This window comes from Pongo abelii, chromosome 7 (assembly GCF_028885655.2).
Source record: "Pongo abelii isolate AG06213 chromosome 7, NHGRI_mPonAbe1-v2.0_pri, whole genome shotgun sequence".
Lineage (NCBI taxonomy): Eukaryota > Metazoa > Chordata > Mammalia > Primates > Hominidae > Pongo > Pongo abelii.
Genome location: NC_071992.2, coordinates 53,848,667 through 53,870,616, shown reverse-complemented (window position 1 = coordinate 53,870,616; position 21,950 = coordinate 53,848,667). Strand labels below are relative to the sequence as shown.

Below are 21,950 nucleotides of genomic sequence, written 5' to 3'. Positions count from 1 at the left end.
CTCTCTCTCTAACTCAAATATCTCATTACCGAGTCCAAACTATGAACAACTCGCGCCCAGGACTCAGCCAGCGGCGCGGGCGCCTTCCCCGCACCCCTCTGCCGCCTGGAGGACGCAGGCGGGAGCGCCCCGGGCCGGGTTCACGGTCTCGCACTCCGGCCGCCGGCGCCCCGCGGTCCCGCCCCAGCAGGCTCCCTCCGGGGCCCCTCCCTGCTCCCTCCGCTCTCTCGCTGCTCAGTCACATCTTCCCCTGCCTTCCACCCCGAGGGACGATGTTGAGGCTCAGCTGGGGATACCGCGAGCACAACGGTGAGAGCCTTTTCCTGATCCAAGGCGGGCTTTGTGCGGGGGGCGAGAGGACTAGCGCGACGCCCCTGCGCTCGCCGACCACACACTGGGCTCGCACATTGAGAAACTTTTCGGTTCCTCTTTAAACTAAGCAGCACAACTCGGAGCCCAGTGCAGGCAGCGGAGAGCAGTCTTGTCAGGGTAGACGGGTTGTTGGTAGTGGATGTGAGCGATGGTGTGTGTTATCTCTATCAGGATTCCCCAAACTCCCAAGTGTTCATACGTGTGCGTTCACCTTCATCTGAAAAGCCAAGGACTTTGCCTAGTAACAGCCACTTATCAATTACAGGCTTGGAGATTAGAAGTCTGATGACACACTTTAATGAAATAAGGACAAGTTCGCTTTCAGTCTTTTAAGCTCACTATTCACTTAGGAGAAACAAATCATAGAAAATCTTTGAAAATATATTTAGGAAATCTTAGCTTGCATTGTGACACTGAAGATTAAGTTGGCTTCGTGGCAAACAAAATACTGCATGTTTCCTAATAGCTGTTACTGTAAATATTCCCACAGCAATTTGCAGTTGGCTGACTACTACTGGGGACTTTAGTAAGGGTTCAGGTTCTCGCTGGGAAATGAAGTTACATTGTGGGCTACTTCTCCACTCTTCCTCTCTTTCCACGCTCATCCTTGCAGGGTGAGCAAAGGATTACTGAAATTATAATTCATTGATAGAAATGTATTAATAGGATAAATAATAATGACATACACTTTTCTTCTTGTATATCACACATTATCAAAAGTAAAACATTTTTTCTTGTTCCTACGTTAAACTGAACTGATTGTTTAAATAATCATTATTTGAAATAATCGCAGTGACAATAATACTTTCCTTCTATTAGCATGTACATGATTAAACAGTATAGAATGGTCAAATTTTATAGAAAGTTTAATTTCACAAACTAACAGAAAAATTCCATTTCTAATTGTAGCCTGTTTAATTTCTAATTGTAGCCTGTTTTTAAACATGCTAGTTTAAAAATGGCAGCAGGTGACATTTATAACTTTAATAATAAAAGGTATATAGTCAGATTTCTTCTTGATTAAGGCCATAATTATAATCTTACATTTTGCTAATTTCCAGTGAATGTTTAGGGGGAAAATATGACAAATCTTTTTTCATTTCCCTCTCTGCTGAAGTCGTTTTTATTAGAGTTATTTAATAGTCATTGAGTCCCAACTGCGCCTTTATGGTAGTTAGGAAGAAGAAGGGTATTTCAATCAATGGATATTGATTACTCTTTAGAAGGTTAGAAATTATTCACCTGAATGAAGCTTATTTCAGGAATTTTAAAAATTCATCTTAGCAAAGCCATTAATAAGGAGTGATTTTGTATTTCTGTTAGGAATTGTTCTGTTAGGAATTAGCCATTCCCTTCTTTTAGATGCAATCTCTCTCTGAATACAACATCCTTACTAAAAGGTGTGGTCTTCACAGAAAGATTGGGAAAATCCTATTGGAAATGTATTATCTACTAACTAGGCAAGTTTTTTGTTTGTTTGTTTATTGTTTTTGAGATGAGTCTTGCCCTGTTGCCCAGGCTGGAGTGCAGTGGCACTATCTTGGCTCACTGCCATCTCCATCTCCTGGGTTCAAGCAATTCTCCAGCCTCAGCCCCACCAAGTAGCTGGGATTATAGGCACGAGCCACCATGCCTGGCTAATTTTTGACTTTTTAGTAGAGACAAGGTTTCGTCATGTTGGCCTGGCTGGTCTAGAACTCCAGACATCAAGTGATCCACCTGCCTTGGCCTCCCAAAGTACTGGAATTACAGGCATGAGCCACAAACATTGGTAAAACCGGTGACTGAGCAGATAAAAGGAAACTTAAGCTGGGAATAGCAACACTGATAAAATGAAACATCAAGACTTGAAGCCCTGAAAGGGTACTGCCTTCACAAATAACTTAGGATTCTTCCCCTAACCTTTGACTACTTTATTATGTTTAGTTTAGGGAATGTGACATCACTGAAAAGTGTATATCACTGTAGGTATTTAAAAGTTCCTAAATCAGTTGAGCAACCACCACATATCTCTAATTAAGAATTATGCTGGCCGGGTGCGGTGGCTCATACCTGTAATCCCAGCAATTTGGGAGGCCAAGGTGGGTGGATCACCTGAGATTGGAAGTTCAAGGCCAGCCTGACCAACATGGAGAAATCTCGTTTCTACTAAAAATACAAAATTAGCTGGGCGTGGTGGCGCATGCCTGTAATCCCAGCTACTTGGGGGGCTGAGGCAGGAGAATTGCTTGAACCTGGGAGGCAGAGGTTGCAGTGAGCTGAGATCACGCCATTGCGCTCCAGCCTGGGCAACAAGAGCGAAACTCCATCTCAAAAAATAAATAAATAAATAAAAGAATTCTGGTGGCTTCCACCTGTAATCCTAGCTACTCAAAAGACTGAGATGGGAGGATTGCCTGAGGCCAGGAGTTCCAGACTAGCCTGCAGGGTCATGGGGGGGACAAGGAGGAGGAGGAGGAGGAGGAAATTTTTTTTGGAAAGATTGAAAAAGGGGACCTCTTTAAGAGGCAGGGTACTGAACTGACTATGGTAGATAGTAGATAATATTGGGAATGTGATACAAAGTATTATTACTTTTATTTTATTTTGGTTTGACTTCTTTTAAAAATAGTTCTGTTTATAAATGACTGGAAATAGGAGAGCAAAGCAATTAGGAGAAGAAAGCAACTCTATTGATTGGAAGAATGTCACCTGCATGTTGTGACACATGCATTGCGTATTTGAAATTGAATTTTTGTTAGGTTAACTCTTACTTGGTGGCAGTGAAATAGAAGGCTTTTTCTGAATTAAGGGGGAAAAAAGATCTAGGTTATATATAGAAAAAGTACTCAGAAAGATGGTAAAAGTATTGAATAAACAAGGCTTTTTCTGTAATACATTCTAAGCAAGGACTTTTGATGCTCAAGTGGCTTTGAAGTCCAGTTTGTCAGATGACATCTTTTAAGCTGAGTGTGTAGTTATATATTTATGCTATGACTTTTTGTGCCTGAAGGATATATGAAAGAATGTATGTATGTGTGAGTTCTCTTTTGCAAAAATGAGGCATAGTAAGCAGTATTAGATTTAGAGTTTGGGCCAGGCATGGTGGCTCATGCCTGTAATCCCAACAATTCAGGAAGCTGAGACATGCAGGTCACTTGAGCCCATGAGTTTGAGACCAGCCTATAGTGAGACTTTCAACAAAAAAAGTTTTTTATAAAAGTAGCTGGGTGTGGTGGTGCACACCTGTACTCTTAGCTACTTGGGAGGCTGAGGTGGAAGGATTGTTTGAGTCTGGGAAGTTGAGGCTGGAGTGAGCTGAGATCACACCTCTGCATTCCAGCCTGGGCAACAGAGCAAGAACCTGTCTCAAAAAAAAATAAAAAACATTTAGAATTTTATGCTTTAAAGTTTGTTGATGATTGTGATATATTGCATTTCTTTAAATATCACTCTAAATTTTATCATTTTAAAATGTTTTTGGTTGTTTTAGTAACATGTTTAATTAATTGTCATGCTATGATGTTTTAATTAGTACTTAATTTTTAGTGAAAGATTGGTTAGCAAAGTAGGTGGGTAAACCTTAGTCAGTAGCCCAGTGTAGGTGGTGATAGCTGTATAAATTTCAGGAATAGTAGAGAGAATAAGAACCTATAACCTATAAAGTGACTCACATCTGTAGAATGACGTGGAACTTACATGAAACTACAGTTTTGCTGCTGATTTTGAGAGGCAAGACTTTATAGAGTCTTCCAAAGAAGTGAAGAGGATTGAAAAGGGAACTGTCAGCTGATTGGCTCGTTTCAATTTCCCTAACATGTCTGATTTGTGAAATTGATACGATTTTGACATTTTGAATAGAGGACCAGGATGACACCTTTCTCTTGTGTTGAAATTCAAATGTAACATTGGCAAAATAACCATAGAAGAACCTTCTGAAATGAAGAAACAGAGAAATAAATTACAATCTGACTCCACTGCAGATAATCAACAATATTACATTTCCTGACACGGTGCAGCCATTTTATTTGGATTATCCTAGGTGAAAAATTTGTATGTTTCCTTGGTATGCCTGTTGCACATCACAAGTAATTGAGTGGAGGCCTGAGTGACACTAGAAGATAGCACTGAGTGATAGAAGGAAGAATAAAGAAGTAAGCACAGCATCTTTAAGAATGACAACCTTTCTTTGCTTTATGGCTTTCCCAGCTTTTTTTGACTCTTCCAGTCTGCAAACTTGAACTCTGGAGCAACAGCTCATTCTTGGAGCTGAGACTGAATGTCATTGTTTTCAATGATGAATTGTATTATTGTTTTTAGTTTGGTAGAAGGTTACCTTTGGAGAGTACTTTATAAAATTTACAGACTCTTTTGTCTACAAGCGTTACTTTAATTCTGAACATGACTTAAGGCACACAAAGAGTTTCCCACATCTATAATAAAACAACTAATCTTGTAAAAAAAACAATTAGATGCCAAGGTCCTGAAGACAAGAATCTCATTTTATTAATCTTTGTGTTTTCTTCAATTTCAAGCACAGTGTGTTATACTCAATGTATGTTTGTTGAAGAAATAACTAATTTAATCCTTTTCTTTTGGTCCTATGTATTTAAGGTCGTATTCACTGGAAGGAATTTTTCCCTATTGCTGATGGTGATCAGCAATCTCCGATTGAGACTAAAACCAAAGAAGTGAAATATGACTCTTCCCTCCGACCACTTAGTATCAAGTATGACCCAAGGTCAGCTAAAATCATCAGCAACAGCGGCCATTCCTTCAATATTGACTTTGATGACACAGAGAACAAATCAGGATGGCTTTTCTTTTTTGTGTGTGTGTGGTGGTGGGTGAAGGGTTTGAATGATTAGACTACACCGTTTTTTTTTTTTCTTTTTTTGAGACGGAGGCTCGCTCTGTCGCCAGGCTGAAGTGTAGTGGCGCGATCTCGGCTTATTGCAACCTCCGCCTCCTAAGTTCAAGCGATTCTCCTGCCTCAGCATCCCGAGTAACTGGGATTACAGGCGCACGCCACTATACCCAGCTACTTTTTTTGTATTTTTAGTAGAGACAGGGTTTCACCATGTTGGCCAGGATGGTCTTGATCTCCTGACTTCGTGATCTGCCTGCCTCGGCCTCCCAAAGTGCTGGGATTACAGGCGTGAGCCACCGCGCCCAGAATACACTCTCTAATCTTTCATGTTTTGTTTTTGCTAGACCTGGAATTTGTCAAATTGAAGCATACTTTTTCTTCGTGTGAATTAAGATATCTTGTTATATATTTGAACCTTCAGATAATCTTACCTTAAAATAATAAAGAGTATTTGGAAAAGGATATGTTGCATGATAATTTAAAATTGACCTTAGCTTGTTATGATAACTTCACTTAGCATTTACCATTATAAAAATATTGAAGTTTAATAGTTTTTATAGATATTTCATGATTTGTTTCTGCAAAGTTTTAGCCATAATTATTTTAGCATTATTTGCAAACCTATAGTGCCATTTAGTACATGCTTTAATAGAAAAAGGTTAGTTTAAAAAAAATCTTATTCTGTTACTTTAATTGCCAAAGTAATATCCACTCATAGTAAATAAAACAATATGGGAACATATGACAAATATTAATGTCTCTTTCTTCCCACAATCTCTCCTGAAGTAACTAATGTTATTTCTTCCATAATATTTCGGTGCTTAGTTATGTATACATACATGTGTATCATCCTTGTTTTGCATTTTCTTATTAAAAATACATTTGGAATAATGCTATATAACTCTGAAATTTTTTCCCGTTTAAAAATATTTTATAGACATCTTTCCAGATTAAAATATATCTTGTTTAAAAAGCTAAACTGCAGCCGGGTGTGGTGGCTCACATGTATAATCCCAGCACTTTGAGAGGCTGAGGTGGGAGGATTGCTTATGTCCAGGAGTTCAAGACGAGCTTGCGCAACATAGTGAGAACTTATCTCTACAAAAAATAAAACATTAATCAGGCATGGTGGGGTGTGCCTGTCGTCCCAGCTACTCTGGAGGCTGAGGCAGGAGGATTGCTTGACTTCAGAAGGTCAAGCCTGCAATGAGCCATGATAGCACCACTGGACTCAGCCTGGGTGACAGAGCAAGATCCTGTCTCCAAAGATAAAAATAAAAATAAAATAATTTTAAAAGTTGAATTGTATTAGCTATGCTTGTATCATAATTTATGTACCATTCTGCTAACAATGGACATTGAAGGGAGGGAAAGTAGAAGCTTAATTTTTTAAAAAAATAAATGCATGAAACTTTTTTACTGTATATTCCCTATTAGTACTTTTTTCTAGAACATGTAATCATTTCGTTTAATGATTAGTTCTTGGGATAGTGTCTTTCACACCATGAATAAATAATGGACTCATAGATTATTTGTTAATTTATTAAGTAAGTGATGAAAAAACATTTCCTTGATATGAATGTTTAATCCTTCTTCAGACTATCTACTGCCCAAGCAGAGATTCTGCCCAAGGTATCAAGTTTAAATGTAAGATGAGATAAAATATTAGAGAGAATCATATTTGGAAACACTTTTTAGGGCCTCTGACAGATTGTTTTTATTTTTAATCTAAGATCAGGATGATGCTGTATTTGCTATATTAATGAAAAAATATAGTTAATTTTTAAAAATCCTTAATTGAAAGAAAGTTTTTACTTATTAATTGAGCCTAGATTTAGATTAGTAGTAATATCTTGTATTTATGTAAAGCCTTATTGTTAGTAAAAATTATAAGCCCAACCACATTTCTTCTTCATATTTGTCAAATTCATAATAGTGGTAAGATTTTTTTCTTTTTTTTTGAGATGGAGTTTCACTCTTGTTGCCCAGGCTGGAGTGCAATGGCACAATCTTGGCTCATCGCAACCTGTGCCTTCCGGGTTCAAGCAATTCTCCTGCCTCCGCCCCCCCAAGTAGCTGGGATTACAGGCATGTGCCACCATGCCCAGCCAATTTTGTGTTTTTAGTAGAGACGTGGTTTCTCCATGTTAATCAGGCTGGTCTCGAACTCCTGACCTCAGGTGATTCGCCCGCCTCGGCCTCCCAAAGTGCTGGGATTACAGGTGTGAGCCACTGCGCCCGGCCTTTTTTTTCTTATTTATTTATTTATTTTTTTTTGGGACAACGTCTCACTCTGCTGCCTAGGCTGGAGTGCAGTGGTGCAATCATGGCTCACTGCAGCCTTGACCTCCTGGGCTCAAGCAATCCTCCTGCCTCAGCCTCCTGAGTAGCTGGGACCACAGGCAAGTGCTCCCGTGCCCAGCTAATTTTTGTATTTTTCATAGAGAAAAGGTTTTGCCATATTGCCCAGGCTGATCTTGAACTCAGGGGCTCAACGGATCTGCCCGCCTCAGTCTCCCAAAGTGCTGGGAGCCACTACACTGGCCTAAGAAGTACATTTTCATCAAAGCATTGTAAAAAATGCATAAAGACAAATAAATAGATGGTATTTTCAACTTTTTGGAGGAAATGCCAAGTAAGGAGGGACCTGGCCTTTTATATACATGTTCAACTATATTTCTTTCAACCCCTCGGTTTTGTGAATCTATGTTAATAAAAGTGGTTAAGTCAGGCATGCTGACACACACTGGTAGACCCCACTACTGAGGAAGGAGGATGATTAGTTAGGCCCAGGAGTTTGAGGGCAGCTGGGCAACATAGGGAGACCCCATCTCTTGTGGTTAATGTAATAGATATATTGTAAAGGTGTCCAAGTCTTCTAAATACAAAGTTTATACCACCCATAAGTGTAGTTTGTTACTGTTTACAATATGTCAAACATTTAAAAAGTGAAGCTGTCTCAGAAAATAAAAAGATAAATAAATTAAAAAATAAGGCCTCGTGTGGTGGCTCACATCTGTAATCCCAGCACTTTCGGAGGCCGAGGTGGGCAGATCACCTGAGGTCAAGAGTTCGAGACCAGCCTGGCCAACATGGTGAAACCCTGTCTCTACTAAAATACAAAAATTAGCCAGGAGTGGTGACACACACCTGTAATCCCAGATACTCAGGAGGCTGAGGTAGGAGAATGGCTGGAACCCAGGAGGTGCAGATTGCAGTGAGCCAAGAACATGCCACTGCACTCCAGCCTGGGCAACAGAGCAAGATTCCATCTCAAAAAAAAAAAAGTAAAGCTACTCATTCCTCATTTTAGAATAAGAAATGATGACATTTTACTTCATCTAAAACTTTAAGTATATTTTTTATAAATGCAGACATTCATAGTGTAAAAATTTTCTACTCTACTTTGCTCTGTGAGAACCCAGGTTTCTCTCTCTCTCTTCTGTTTTTCTCTTCCTGTCATTTTCCTTCTACTTCGGGTTAATCAGTGAAATCAATTTATGTTTCCAGATTTGACACTTAGTCATCAGTAGTGTGTGCTCTTTCTTTTAAATGAAGATCCTTTTCCTATCTAGTTCACAATAAAATTACCAGGATTAATTGAAAATATCCATAAAGTACTTTGTAGTCCTCTGAGACAGTAGCTATGTAAATATGGGTCATGATTCTTATTCTTCTTTTCTCAAGATAAACCAAAAGAGATTGTTTCATGGTGACTTGGGAGATTAAATCAATTAAAAAGAAGAAATCACCATAGTTAAACAAGTTTTTGCGTTTTTTTTTTTTTTTTTATTTTTGGTAAACTATAAAAAACACAAAGATACTTTCTGTAGCAAACCACATTAATTTGAATAAAACAGTTTCCATTTTGTAAAGAAGCCATTTTTGACCAGGATTAACCCTGAATCCCACCTCAGGCATGTCAATAAACCACAGGCATGAAATCTTCCTCATAGTCCTTGGAGGGCGTGTTTGGCTGGACACATCCATGCTCCGTAGTTAAACCTTTAGAGTACTACCCAAAAATCCTTTCAAAAGGGAGTAAAAGGGAGAACGTGGATGTGAAATTTTTCCCTTCCTTCCTCCTTCCCTCCTTCCTCCTCCTTCTGCTTCTCTCTCTCTCTCTTTCTTTTCTTCACTTGCTTTGTTCCCAGGCTGGAATGCAGCTGCCCAGCCATAACTCACTGAAGCCCAGAACTCCTGGGCTCCACTGCTTCTCCCCACTCGGTCGCACACTACCATGCCTAGCTCATGAATTTTTTTTTTTTTTTTTTTTTTTAAGACAAGGTCTCACTCTGTCACCCAGGCTAGAGTGCAGTGGTGCAATCTCAGCTCACTACAACCTCTGCCTCCTGGGTTCAAGTGATTCTCCCACCTCAGCCTCCTGAGTAGCTGGGATTACAGGCGCATGTCACCATGCCCAACTAATTTTTTGTATTTTTAGTAGAGACAGGGTTTCACCATGTTGGTCAAGCTGGTCTCGAACTCCTGGCATTTTTCGTAGAGACAGGGTTTCGCCATGTTGGTCAAGTTGGTCTCAAACTCCTGGCCTCAAGTAATCCACCTGCCTTGGCCTTCCAAAGTGCTGGGATTATAGGCATGAGTCACTGTGCCATGCCTGGCTCATGAAATTCTTCAGGAAGACTTCCAGTTGGCTGTAATATACAGGGGAAATAGTAGTTTGAAGAAGAAAGACAAGGCTGTTCTCACCTGAGCTCCTGGTCTTCCTGGACTCAAACAGTATCTCGCTGCTTTGGGAACCTCACCTGAGGCCCTACCACCCTTGCTATGGCTCCCAGGGCATCCTGGAGTTTTCCTAACACAGAACTCTCCACATTATGTTGTAACTGCTAGTTGGCTTCTCTGTCTTTCCATTTAGCTAAAGCTCTCTATGAGCAACAACTATGTCTTACTTACCTACCTAGCATGGTGCCTGGCACATGGTAGGTGCTCAATACATGTGTGTTTAAGTTACAAAAAAAAAAAAAAAAACACTTGTATGATGGAAAGACATGGAAAATACCATGACATAGCATTAGGGTACCTTAGCATACATAGATTAACTCTCAATAAAGTTACAAACCACCAGAAATCAATTAATATTTACCATTTACCACTTAAATAGTTAAGCATTATTCATTGTTGGAACCTTTATTTTTAAAAAATATGTGGTACTAATTTTTGTATTTTATAAATGAAATAGTTCTTGGATTATAGTAGGCGCTCAATAACAATGAGTAACTACTACTACTAACAATAATGGTGTGTGTTCTTTTTGTGGATAAAACACGTGTGCTGAAATTTTAAAAAGATATCAAAAAGAAAGTTGTATTCTGATTAAGAAAGTCCTGCTAGGAAGAGCAGTAACTTGATGAATTCAGTGATTGTTCTTTAATTTTTATCTCTAGAAAATGCCAATTTCTCAGTCATGCTTCCATTATCTAGTTCTAGGTAACTGCCTGAAGTCAAACAAATTATTCCCAAGATCTTACGCTATATATTCTTAAAACAAAAACAAAAACAAAAACAAACAACAAACAGAAAAAGATTTAGTAGGTGGACATACCATAGGTGTATAATCCTCCCAGGAGCCAAGATAGCTAGGAAATGAATTGGTAACCTATGACAATGTGACAATTATATAAAGCTCTATTATGATTATTTGTTTCCTTCACTAGACTAAGTTTCTTAAGGATAAGGAGAAACTTGTTTATCATTGAATATTTAGTATTGAATAATTGCTAGCCCATCGTAAGCTCTTAATAATTGTTGAATGAGAGAGTAGCTTGGTGTGTATATGCTCTGAGTAAAATAAGCCAGATTTAATGAAGGTTCTTCTGACTCCCTAAATAATACAAGGTCATACTGAGTGGAAACATCTATGTCCTGTGGTTTCTCTCTCTCTCTCTCCCTCTCTGTCTTTCTCTCGGTGTAATCCTGGCAGATTTGTGCTCTTGGCTCTTGTTTCTCTAGATTTCAAGCAAATTGCAGATGTGCTGTTCATGTATCTTTACTTCAGAGAACAAGTTTACCATAAAGGGATTATTCTCAGGTTCACTAGTCCTAAGAACTTAGTTTTTAGTGATTCCCAGGTAACTTCAGTAGCATCCCTACAAACTAAAGTTTGTGGAAGAGTGCTTTAACAGGTGATGTCTCTTATTTTATCGTGGTAATATTAATTGATTCAAGTACTCTCTGGGCACTGGAGATACAGGGGACCAAAACAGTTTCTGCCTTAAAGGAATTTGTATCCTAATTGGCAGAGAGTAAATGCGTGAGCAAACAGATCCTGTTGCCAGCTTGCTTGTCATTCAAGACAGCTGACTACAGTGTAGTTTAGGAAAATGGCTAGGGTTAGCAAATTACCAAAATTTTTAAACAGTCAAATTTAAGGCTGGTATGGTGGCTCACACCTGTAATCCCAGCAATTTGCGAGGCTGAGGCAGGAGGATCACTTGAGACCAGGAGTTTGAGACCAGCCTGGGCAATATGATGAAACTCCATCACTGCAAAAAGAAAAATACAACTAGCTGGACGTAGCTGTGTGCGCCTGTAGTCCCAGCCGCTAGGGAGGCTGATGTGGGAGGATTAATTGAGGCTGCGAGTTTGAGCCCCACTGTACTCCAGCCTGGGCAACAGAGAGAGACCTTGTCTCAAAAAAAAAAAATACCAAACCCCAAAACACTGCAACCTCTGCTTTCTGGGTTCAAGTGAGCACTTTTGGTTAATTTTTGTATTTTTTTTTTCTTTTTGTAGAGACAGGGTTTCACCGTGTTGGCCAGGCTGGTCTCAGACCCCTGACCTCAAGAGATCCACCTGCCTCAGCCTCCCAAAGTGCTGGGATTACAGGTGTGAACCACCACACCCAGCTAAAAAAAATATATATAATATTTCTATATACAGATATTAAATATCAAAGATATATATTTATATTAAATATATACATATTAAATGTATATAAATATAAATATATATTTAAATAATAAGATGGGGTCTTGCTATGTTGCCCAGGCTGGTCTTGAACTCCTGGGCTCAAGCGATCCTCCCTCCTTGGCTTCCCAAATTACTGGGATTACAGGTGTGAGCCACCATGCCAAGACTGTTCATGGAAATTTAATAATGCTTACGGTATATTTAGCTTCCAGTGCTTCCTGATTCTCCCATATGCTTTAAACATGCCCAATAAAGATTAATTAGGATGAGACAATTTAGGACTATGTTTTCTATTAAGAAGCTTTTCTATATGCTTAAGATATGATTTATTGTCATAGTTTTAGAGATCATATTTACTGAGGAAATTACTCAAATGTACTTTGTCAAAGAGACAAAGATATGACAGATTTTTGAAAAATTATTTTTGTCCTATATTTCACATTTCCCCAAGAATATAGAATTTAAGGACAAAAGGTATGCTTGCTTTGCCTGTTTTTACAGTAAAAAAAACTGTGTTGATTGTGTTGACTGTGTGTCAGGTAGTAATAAGTGCTTTGTGTTCAATTTTTCTTCTGTTTTAATGACAGCATTAGGAGGAGATCCTATTACTATCTTGTTTTTACACTTGGAAGATAAAGCTTAGAAGTTAGGGTTTGTGGCCAGGTGTGGTAGCTCATGCCTGTAATCATAGCACTTTGGGAGGATCGCTTGAGGCCAGGAGTTTGAGACCAGCCTGGATAACATAGTGAGACCCTGTCTCTACAAAAGAAACAAAAAACAAAAACAAAAAAAAAATTAGCTGGGTGTAGTGGTGCACATCTGTAGTTCTAGCTACTCGGGAGGCTAAAGTGGGAGGACGAATTGAGCCCAGAAGTTAGAGGTTGCAATGAGCCGTGATTGCATCAGCTTGGGCAACAGGGCGAGACCTTGTCTCAAGAAAAAAAAAAAGAAGTTAGAGTTTGTTCAAGATCACATAATTAGGAAAAGGCAGCATGAGTGTAGGCCTTCTAATTGCTGAAGGCTGTGCCCTAACCACAATGCTGCACTGCTCTACCAAGCTCAAACTGGATCGCTCTGCATGTCACATCCTTATTCAGACAGGCTGACGTATCCTCAGGTAAACACAAGCATTCTTTACCTTTCAGAAGTCCTAATTTCTATGCCTTTCTAACCAGCATGTCTGTTATGATTTCCCAGGTGTTCCATAAAAATCTGTATTGTGGATGCTTTAAGCTTTTAAAAATGTTCTATTTTCAATCTACACATATTTAAAAGTGGTATTCTTGTCAGCAAAGCAAATGACACATTTGTAAAAAATTCCTTGGAGGACATGAATGTATGGAGTAATTCAGGGAGATGTTGTGGTTTGAGCAGCTTATTTAAATATTTTTTTCTTGCTAACAATGTAAAACATGTTGTTGTTTAGTTCTGCGTGGTGGTCCTCTCACTGGAAGCTACAGGTTACGGCAGTTTCACCTTCACTGGGGGTCTGCTGATGATCATGGCTCCGAGCACATAGTAGATGGAGTGAGCTATGCTGCAGAGGTAAGCCATCAGACATATCTGTGATTCACAGTTTTCCTACATGGTGGGATTTAAGGGGTACAGAGACAACTTTACTGATTCCAAATAAATCCTGAGCCAATTAGGTATCTTAGTGTCTGAAATTGCTTTAATCATTCAATATGAGAGTTTATGAATATGAGAGTTTCAAATGTTGCCCTCCTAAGCCTTAAACCAACCCTGAGAGCTTAGGGTTATATGTTCCCATTTTAGAAATGAGTAAACTGGTTGCTGGAGAGATTAAGTAATTTATCCAGCTAGGAAGCATTGAGACAGGTTTAAATCTAGATCTGTCTGATAGCAAATTACAAATTGCTCCTATCTACTGAAAGGCCAGTGAGAAGAGAGAGAAAGAAACATTTGTCTTATGTCCAAATGTGGTCATATTTCATCCAGATACAAATATCCACTAATATGTAAAGACCACATTAAATAGGTAATATTTAAATAGGTAAATGGCAAAGTTTCACTGAGGAAAAAAAAAAAGACAAACTCTTCTAAACTCTATATTTACAGGTATAAAATAAAAATCTCTGTTATTCAGCTTATTGGTAAATCATAACACAACAAAGCATTCATTGAGTTGTTTCTACTCCTTTTTCCTTATAATTGTATTCACTAATAATACTCTGTGGAGGATCTGGATTAAAACAATGCTCTACTTCTTTTAATCCTCTGGTTAAAGAACAAAGCATAATAAGCTTCAAGTTTAATATGATTAAATATTACTAACACCTAATTTACCATGAGATGAAAGTGAATTATATGACTCAATCAGTACTATTCACGTGAAAATAATTTGGTTTCTGAGTTGCCTAGGCAAGACAGAGCTAAGTTATCAGGCAAGTGCAATTTTTCTTCATGTTCTCATGGTTACTGAGCTGTAGAGTTTAGATGCCCCATAAAGCCCTGCTGTTCAGAGAAATCTGACAATCAGAACTTTTTTCCAGTTTCACTCTTCCATTGACATGTACCTCTGCCCTTTAAGGTTATCATCCAAAACATTTGCTTTGCCACTAAATCACTTGTGTTTGAAGCCAAGTAGCTTTAGGGTATGGAACCTTCTCTGTCCTCAGGGTAGAGAAATAAAATGTACATACAAAGTTTTTTTTTTTGAATATATATTATTTTTAATTAGTTAACAAATTTATCTTAGAAAAAAGTAGGAGTTCTAGTTGTAAGAGCCATTTTTTGAGTTTAGGACAATCACTTTAATTGTCTTGACTTCAGTTTCTTCATCCAAATAATGAGGACATTACCAAATGATCTGCAAATCCAGCGCCCACTCCCCCACACCCACTCTAATACTACAGTCCCATACTCTTTTGAAATGAGTCAAGATAATAAAACTGTTAATTATATGTACAATTATGTGACAAAGTTTTTTATGATGGTGGACAAACTATGTCAAGAAGGTTGAAAGTGGGACTGCTGAATTTGTATAAAGTTTTATGTTTTGAATATAACATGTTCTAAATGTCAAAAGTGCCCTCGGGACTAATTACTGGTTGCTTTGGATCACTGGTCTCTCATTTTCCTTAGCAACTCAGGAAAATTGGTCAAAATGCTGTGTGTGGTTACACCTTGTACTTTAATAAACTTGAAAGTACTACATCCTCAGAGAAGCTTAGGTTTTCTGCCAGCTAGCAAGTAGTTTCCTGAAAAGGGTCCTCCTGACATATATCAGAGGCTCAGAATCCTTACCTGCAGATCAAGGGCCATTTTTGTAGATAAAGACTTTTTGTTGTTGTTGTTATGCAATAAATCATTATCTTTTTTTTTTTATTTATTTTAAAGCAAACCAGTGAAGGAAAGGACCAAAACCTTTGGTTCACTTATGTATTTATGAATGGAAAAAATTTGTAATGCAAATTTCACTTATTAAAAAACTTAGGTACAACTTACAACATTCCAGATAATTATTTTCCCTTCTTTTGTTTCACATGGAGACCTTGGAGACTCAATTCATGTTAAGACACCTAAGTATGAGTCCTCCAGGTAAATATTACACAAATCGGAAGTACCTTGGAATTTTTAAGTATATTTCAAGACATATATTTTTATACATGCTTTAAACAAACAGTATTTTTTTTTTTTTTTTTGAGACACGAGTTTTGCTCTTGTTGCACAGGCTACAGTGCGATGGTGTGATCTCAGCTCACTGCAACCTCCGCCTCCTTGGTTCAAGTGCTTCTCCTGCCTCAGTCTCCCGAGTAGCAAGGATTACAGGCATGCGCCACCATGCCTGGCTAATTTTGTATTTTTAGTAGAGACAGGGTTTCTCCATGTTGGTCAGGCTGGTCTCGAACTCCCAACCTCAGGTGATCTGTCTGCCTCGGACTCCCAAAGTGCTCAGATTACAGGCATGAGCCACCATGCCCGGACAGTATATATATATATATATATATTATATATATATATATATATATTTTTTTATATGAGAGAATCTAACAAAGAAACTATGACCAGCGCCAGCATTGAAAGATAAAGCTTTGTGGATAAAGCTTGGAATAGATTTTCTTTTCTCTTTCTTTTTCTTTGAGATAGGCTGTCGATCTGTTGCCCAGGCTAGAGTGCCACAGTACAAACATGGCTCACTGTAGCTTTGACCTCCTGGGTTCAAGGGATCCTCCCACCTTAGCCTCCAGAGCAACTGGGACCACAGGTGGGCACCACCACATCTGGGTAATTATTTTTTATTTTTTGTAGAGACAGAGTCTGGCCATCTTGCCTAGGCTGGTCTGAAACTCCTTGAATGCATATTAAAGAACAGTATGCAATTCCAAGGGTGGGTGCAGTGGCTCATGCCTGTAATCCCAGCCCAGGAGTTTCAGACCAGCCTAGGCAAGGTGGCCAGACTCTGTCAATGAAATAAGAAATAGCCTTGAATGCATGTTAAAGAACAGTGTACAATTCCAAGGTTGGGTGCAGTGGCTCGTGCCTGTAATCCCAGCACTTCAGGAGGCCAAGGAGGGATGATTGCTTCTTATTTCATTGGCTTATATATTCATTCATTCTTTCACTCAGTAAGAATTCATTGAGAATCAACCATGCTCCTAATCTTTACACAGCTTACTGATGCTTACCCTGAAAGGAGTGCAGCCTCACACATATTTGAGGTCAGAAAATGCTGTCCTGTGGGATAGGCATCCGTTTTAAGTTAAACCTGGTTTAACTTAAAACCTGGTTTGGATGAAGGGGAGGGAACCAGGTCAAGTGGGGAGACAGCAGTGGTTTTGCATAAAATCATGTGTGAGGACGTGGGTTGGGAAGGAGGATCACACATTTGAAAAACAGTATGGCCTTTAACAGTGTAGTTAGAGCATGGAGAATGAAGGGGAGAGTTGTCAGAGGCAAAGTTGGAGAGGCTGGGAAGGGCCTGATCTTACTGAGGTAAGTCCTGGTAAGATTTATGAAGGTGATTCTAAGTGCAATGGGAAGCCACTGAAAGGCTTTGCATTGGAAAGTGGTGATATTTGCATTTCAAAAATAATTCAACTAGTGTTTGAGAATAGATTGGATGGAAGCAGGAGTGGCTAAGGGGAGCTTTGGAGGAAACTTTTGGGGAAAGTTCCAGGCAATAAATGAGAGTGCAGGTGGAGGCTGGCTGGCTGGCAGTGGCAGCTTTAGTGGCATTTGTCATTTGGTGGGTTTGAGAGTGAGGGAGCGCAGGATCCAGGTTTCTGGGTTGAGATAGGAAATGCAGATAGAGAAAGTCTGGGTCAAACCTCAGGGTTGGTGGGGTGGGAGAGGTAGACAATAAACAAATAAATAAATGGTGCATGGTAAGTTCTTTGATGGGAACAACACCATGTGATTTGGTAGAGGGGCTGAGGGCTTAGGAAAAGCTTCTTTGAGGTGATACATGAATTGAGACTGAATGATAAGAAGAAAGCACTATGAGAAAAATCTAGAGAGAGCATTCCAGGAAGTGGAGCAGCAAGCACAAGTGCTCTAAGGCAGGGAGTGAGGCTGGCATGTTCAAGAGGAGAAAGTCATTGGCCTATTAGGATTGGAGTTAATGAGAAAGGAAAAGTTATGTGCTCTGTCCCAGAGAGGCAGGCAGGGACCATACCACATCGGGTGCTGTTGGGGATTGTAAGCAGTCTGAAGTTTATCTGTAATGCAGTGGGAGGAAGACAATGGAAGGTTTTGATCGGGGAATGACATGTTCTGCTTTATATTTTACAAAATATAACTAGCTGCTGGGTGGAGAGGAGGCTGTTGTCAGGCAAATGTTGATGTAGGGAGAAAAACTAGAAGGTTATGGAAGTCATTCAAGTGAGCAGTGACAGTAATTTGGACTCTGGGGGTGGTGGAGATGAAGAGAGCTGGACAAATCTTTGATGTTTGGGAGATAAAGTCAATAGGGTTTGCTGATGAAAAAGATGTCATGATTGAAGGAAGGAAAAAGAGGAGTTTAGAAACACTCTTAAGGTTTCGGTGTAAGCATATCAGAGGCTGGTGGTGCCATTTACTGAAATGTGCAAGTCTGGGAAGGAGAAGGTTGCAGAGAGGAATTCACTCTCTGTTTTAGACAGGTTAAGTTTGAGATGTCTGTTAGGCATTCTAGGCTCATGTTCAAGTAGGCTATTGGATAAAAACTTCCAGTTTAAGAAAAGGTCAAGGCTGGAGATGGGGGCATTTGGGAGTCCTTGCATTTGGTTTCACATTCAAAAGAACCCCTTTGTGCTCGGCTCCGTGATTCCAAAGAGTTGATTAGTTTTTCCAGCCACTTTTGTACGAAGTTCATGATCATCATCAAGTTATGTTCCCTTGTGAGTAAAAAGAAGAAGTGAAAGAAAGAAAAAAGACATTTAAAGTTGCAACATATACAACTTTAATTTTAGGCCTAATATGATGGTTTATAATATTACAGAGAGATTAAAGTGATCTAAATCAAGAAAAGTTTAATCCCAAACGTTAGGCATCTACAAAACTAGGCTAATCATCCATTCTGTGTTTGGAACTTTATCTAATGAAAGTTTAGGCAGACTATATAGCAAGCATTTTAAATATGCAGCTAATAATGAAACTGATTTCAACATTCATCATGGATTTTTGACATAGTATTTGGCAGTATATTCTGCATACCACTAATACGCAATTTGAAGCTGCTAAATTTTAATATTATTATTTAGAAATTAGTTGCCAGTAGGGAAGAATCTAATTTTCATTTTTGTAGTGGTTACAATTTCTTGTCATTCAGCTCAAATCACTGCTCTAGTTATTGTTAGTCAGGAAATGTGAGTTTGCTATTTTTTAATGTTTTAATTACAATATAAATGCTAATAGAAGTGGTATCAGTTCCTCTGTGAAGGTATTGTTGCCAGTTAAGGTGTGTAGGAGAGAAAGAAAAATATTTTCTTGGCCTAGTTTCCCATCATAGTTTAAATAGTTGTACTTTTATCTAGCAGAAGGGTGGTTATATATAGGATATATATATATATATATCCATTCATCTCTCTTTAGTTACACATTCATTTTTTGATCAGTTCTGGTTGCGATCCTAACGAAGTCATTCTATATCTTTCTCTCTTTGGTCTCATCTCTTACTGAGAGAACTGGTGCATTGGCACGGAGCCACTTAAAACAATTTTAACATCCTTATCAGCCCTTCCCTGACAGTGAATGTCATCTGTCTCATGTGAGCCAAATGAATTCTGTTTCATCACTTGGTGTTTTCAGGTTTCTTTCCTCCCCCAACTATCTCACACCAACTTGGAACATGGCACTACAGGAATCCACTTTTATATTACTAGCCTGATATTGCACAGTCTTCCTTGATCGTTTGTGGATGGTGCACTGTTTTATAGTTGACTGTTTATGATAATTGTTATCTATCCAGAAATTATCTCGTATAAATTGCCTGTAAGACATAGAGTTATATTTAAAGGATGGGATAAACATGTATTTGAATATGCTAAATCCTCTCTGTAACAGTCAGCTAGAAAGATGATTTGGGCATGAAGGCTCACATAAGAATTTCCTCCCTGATAAACAAAAGGGATTCATTAGAAGGAGATCTTGTCTGAAGCATTCCCTCATATCAGGTCCTTGGACACCATGGCTTGATCACCATTTATGATCGTAGCTAAATCTTTTGGGCATGTCGCATTGCCCTTTGGCTTCTATCTCAGTTTGTCCTTTTGGGGAAGACTCCCCAAAAGTGTTTTCTCCTTTATCATTATTCTGAAATCTTTCACCCTTGTGGGTGTGTTCGAGATACTGTATTGCTTGCAATGGTAAAACATTTAGGATACCTTTTGGTGTTGCATAAGGCCACTTGCATATGAGTAGAGTTGTAAGGGGTAGGTGAAGTCTGTTTTCCAGAGTTCCAGGCCCCCCACCTCTTTCCCTTCCCCCTTGTTTTATCCCCCTCCTTAGTAGCACCAGCTACCCTCCCGTATTCTACCTCTTTTTCCCCCATTGAAACTTGCTCTCAGCAAAGTATCTAAACATATTCATAGAACGTGGTAAATGTATCAAAATGATAAGCATTTTTATGTGTGAGATGACAAATATGTTAATTAGTTTGATTTAATCATTCCACATTTACACATATATTAAAACATTACATTGTGTCCCATAAATGTATACAGTTATGATTTGCCAATTTAAAATGCTCTTAATAAAAAAGTTTGAATGCTACTTAAGAAGAAAAGGAGACTTTGTGTTTTCAAGCCATAAATAGTCTTAAAATGACAGGTAGTAAACATTTAACTGGGCAGTTTTAGAAACAGCCTCACTGTCCTTGGTAGCGGGATTGTCCTGGAAAACCTACCGTGTAGGAGGTTGACTTCTGCACCCACCTGTGAGCTCAGGCCTCTTCCATGGACTTTACTGCCGGCTGGGATCTGATCTGAGGCTCTTCCATTGCAGTCTCATCTGTGGAAGACATGGAGGAGTCTCCAGTTACTTGGGAGCAATGGCTGGAGTTTGTTAGGGCTGGAGGGGCTGTGAAGGATGTTCAAGGCTTTTTAAAAAATTTATTTATTTTCTGAGACGAAGTCTCGCTCTGTCACTCAGGCTGGAGTGCAGTGGCACAATCTCAGCTCACTGCAACCTCCACCTCCTGGGTTCAAGTGATTCTCCTGCCTCAGCCTCCTAAGTAGCTGGGACTACAGTCATGTACTACCATGTCCGGCTAGGATGCTCAAGGCATTCTATATAGTCTTTAATATAGTGCACCACAGGCTAGTTAAGTGACTGTGATCCTTCACTGCATGAACTTTCACTTTTGGACAAAAATAAATAAGAGGATTCTGTCCAAGATTCTTGTGATAAATACATTATACATAAGTGTACAGCACCAGAAAATTTGTAAATGTTTTATTTGCATTTATGTTTTTCAGGATGTCTAACAAAACATTCCTACTATGTTGTATATCTCCCTTTCAGCTCCATGTTGTTCATTGGAATTCAGACAAATACCCCAGCTTTGTTGAGGCAGCTCATGAACCAGATGGACTGGCTGTCTTGGGAGTGTTTTTACAGGTAAGAATCTACTGTTTTCATTTTAAATGATCAGCCTTGTTGAAGAAAGAGCTTCAGTCACGATGTAGACATTCAACCATCTTATTTAATAGTAAATTCATTTTAGGTGTAGCATTTTCCTTTTGAAATGAATATTTAAAAATTATATATTCATTTAGGAGCATTGTCTTATAAGTCTTCTTATTGTCCATTGATCATTTTTATGTGAATAACAATACCAGCATCAACATCAAGAATAGCAGCAGAAATAACAACTGAGATACTGGAAGAAAACATTTATTCTGGGCTCTTCCTAATTGTATACTATTGAGGACAGAATAAAGTTCAAGCTCCTGATTCTTGAAACACTCATCTCACCACAATGACATGTCCCAATGTGCTCACTGGTTTTTAAAAAAATTTTATTGTATTTCCTTTAATCTAATATTCACGTGTGGTTAGACAATTATTGTCATCATACCTGGGAACAGGTTGGGCTTCTCACCTCCCTCTGCCTCCACATTCTTGTAGGCGTGCCCCTTTGTCACACCCCATACTCTCCATGTGTTGTAACTCATGAACAGAGAATGCTTCGTGGATGGCAACAATTCCTTGCCTTTGGACACCAAGTAGGGGTGGTTGCGGCAGGATCCGCGTGCTTTAAAACCTTCAGGTAGATTCAGAATATCTGTAATAATGAAAAGAGGGTCATTTGTGTATCTATAATTTATGATGAGTTTGCTTATGATGATATATT

At 38.9% G+C, this 21,950-nt stretch overlaps 1 protein-coding gene across 1 annotated transcript in view; it reads left to right on the top strand.

Moving 5' to 3' along the window:
* The first annotated feature begins 272 nt into the window (after positions 1–272).
* LOC129060785 (carbonic anhydrase 13-like) overlaps positions 273–21,950 on the top strand; it is a 36,340-nt gene continuing 14,662 nt past the window's right edge. Inside the window, exons 1-4 of the mRNA XM_054561063.1 lie at positions 273–309; positions 4,966–5,161; positions 13,579–13,699; positions 21,119–21,214. Of these exons, the coding sequence (XP_054417038.1) occupies positions 273–309; positions 4,966–5,161; positions 13,579–13,699; positions 21,119–21,214 (450 nt within the window). The remainder of the gene's footprint in view (positions 310–4,965; positions 5,162–13,578; positions 13,700–21,118; positions 21,215–21,950) is intronic.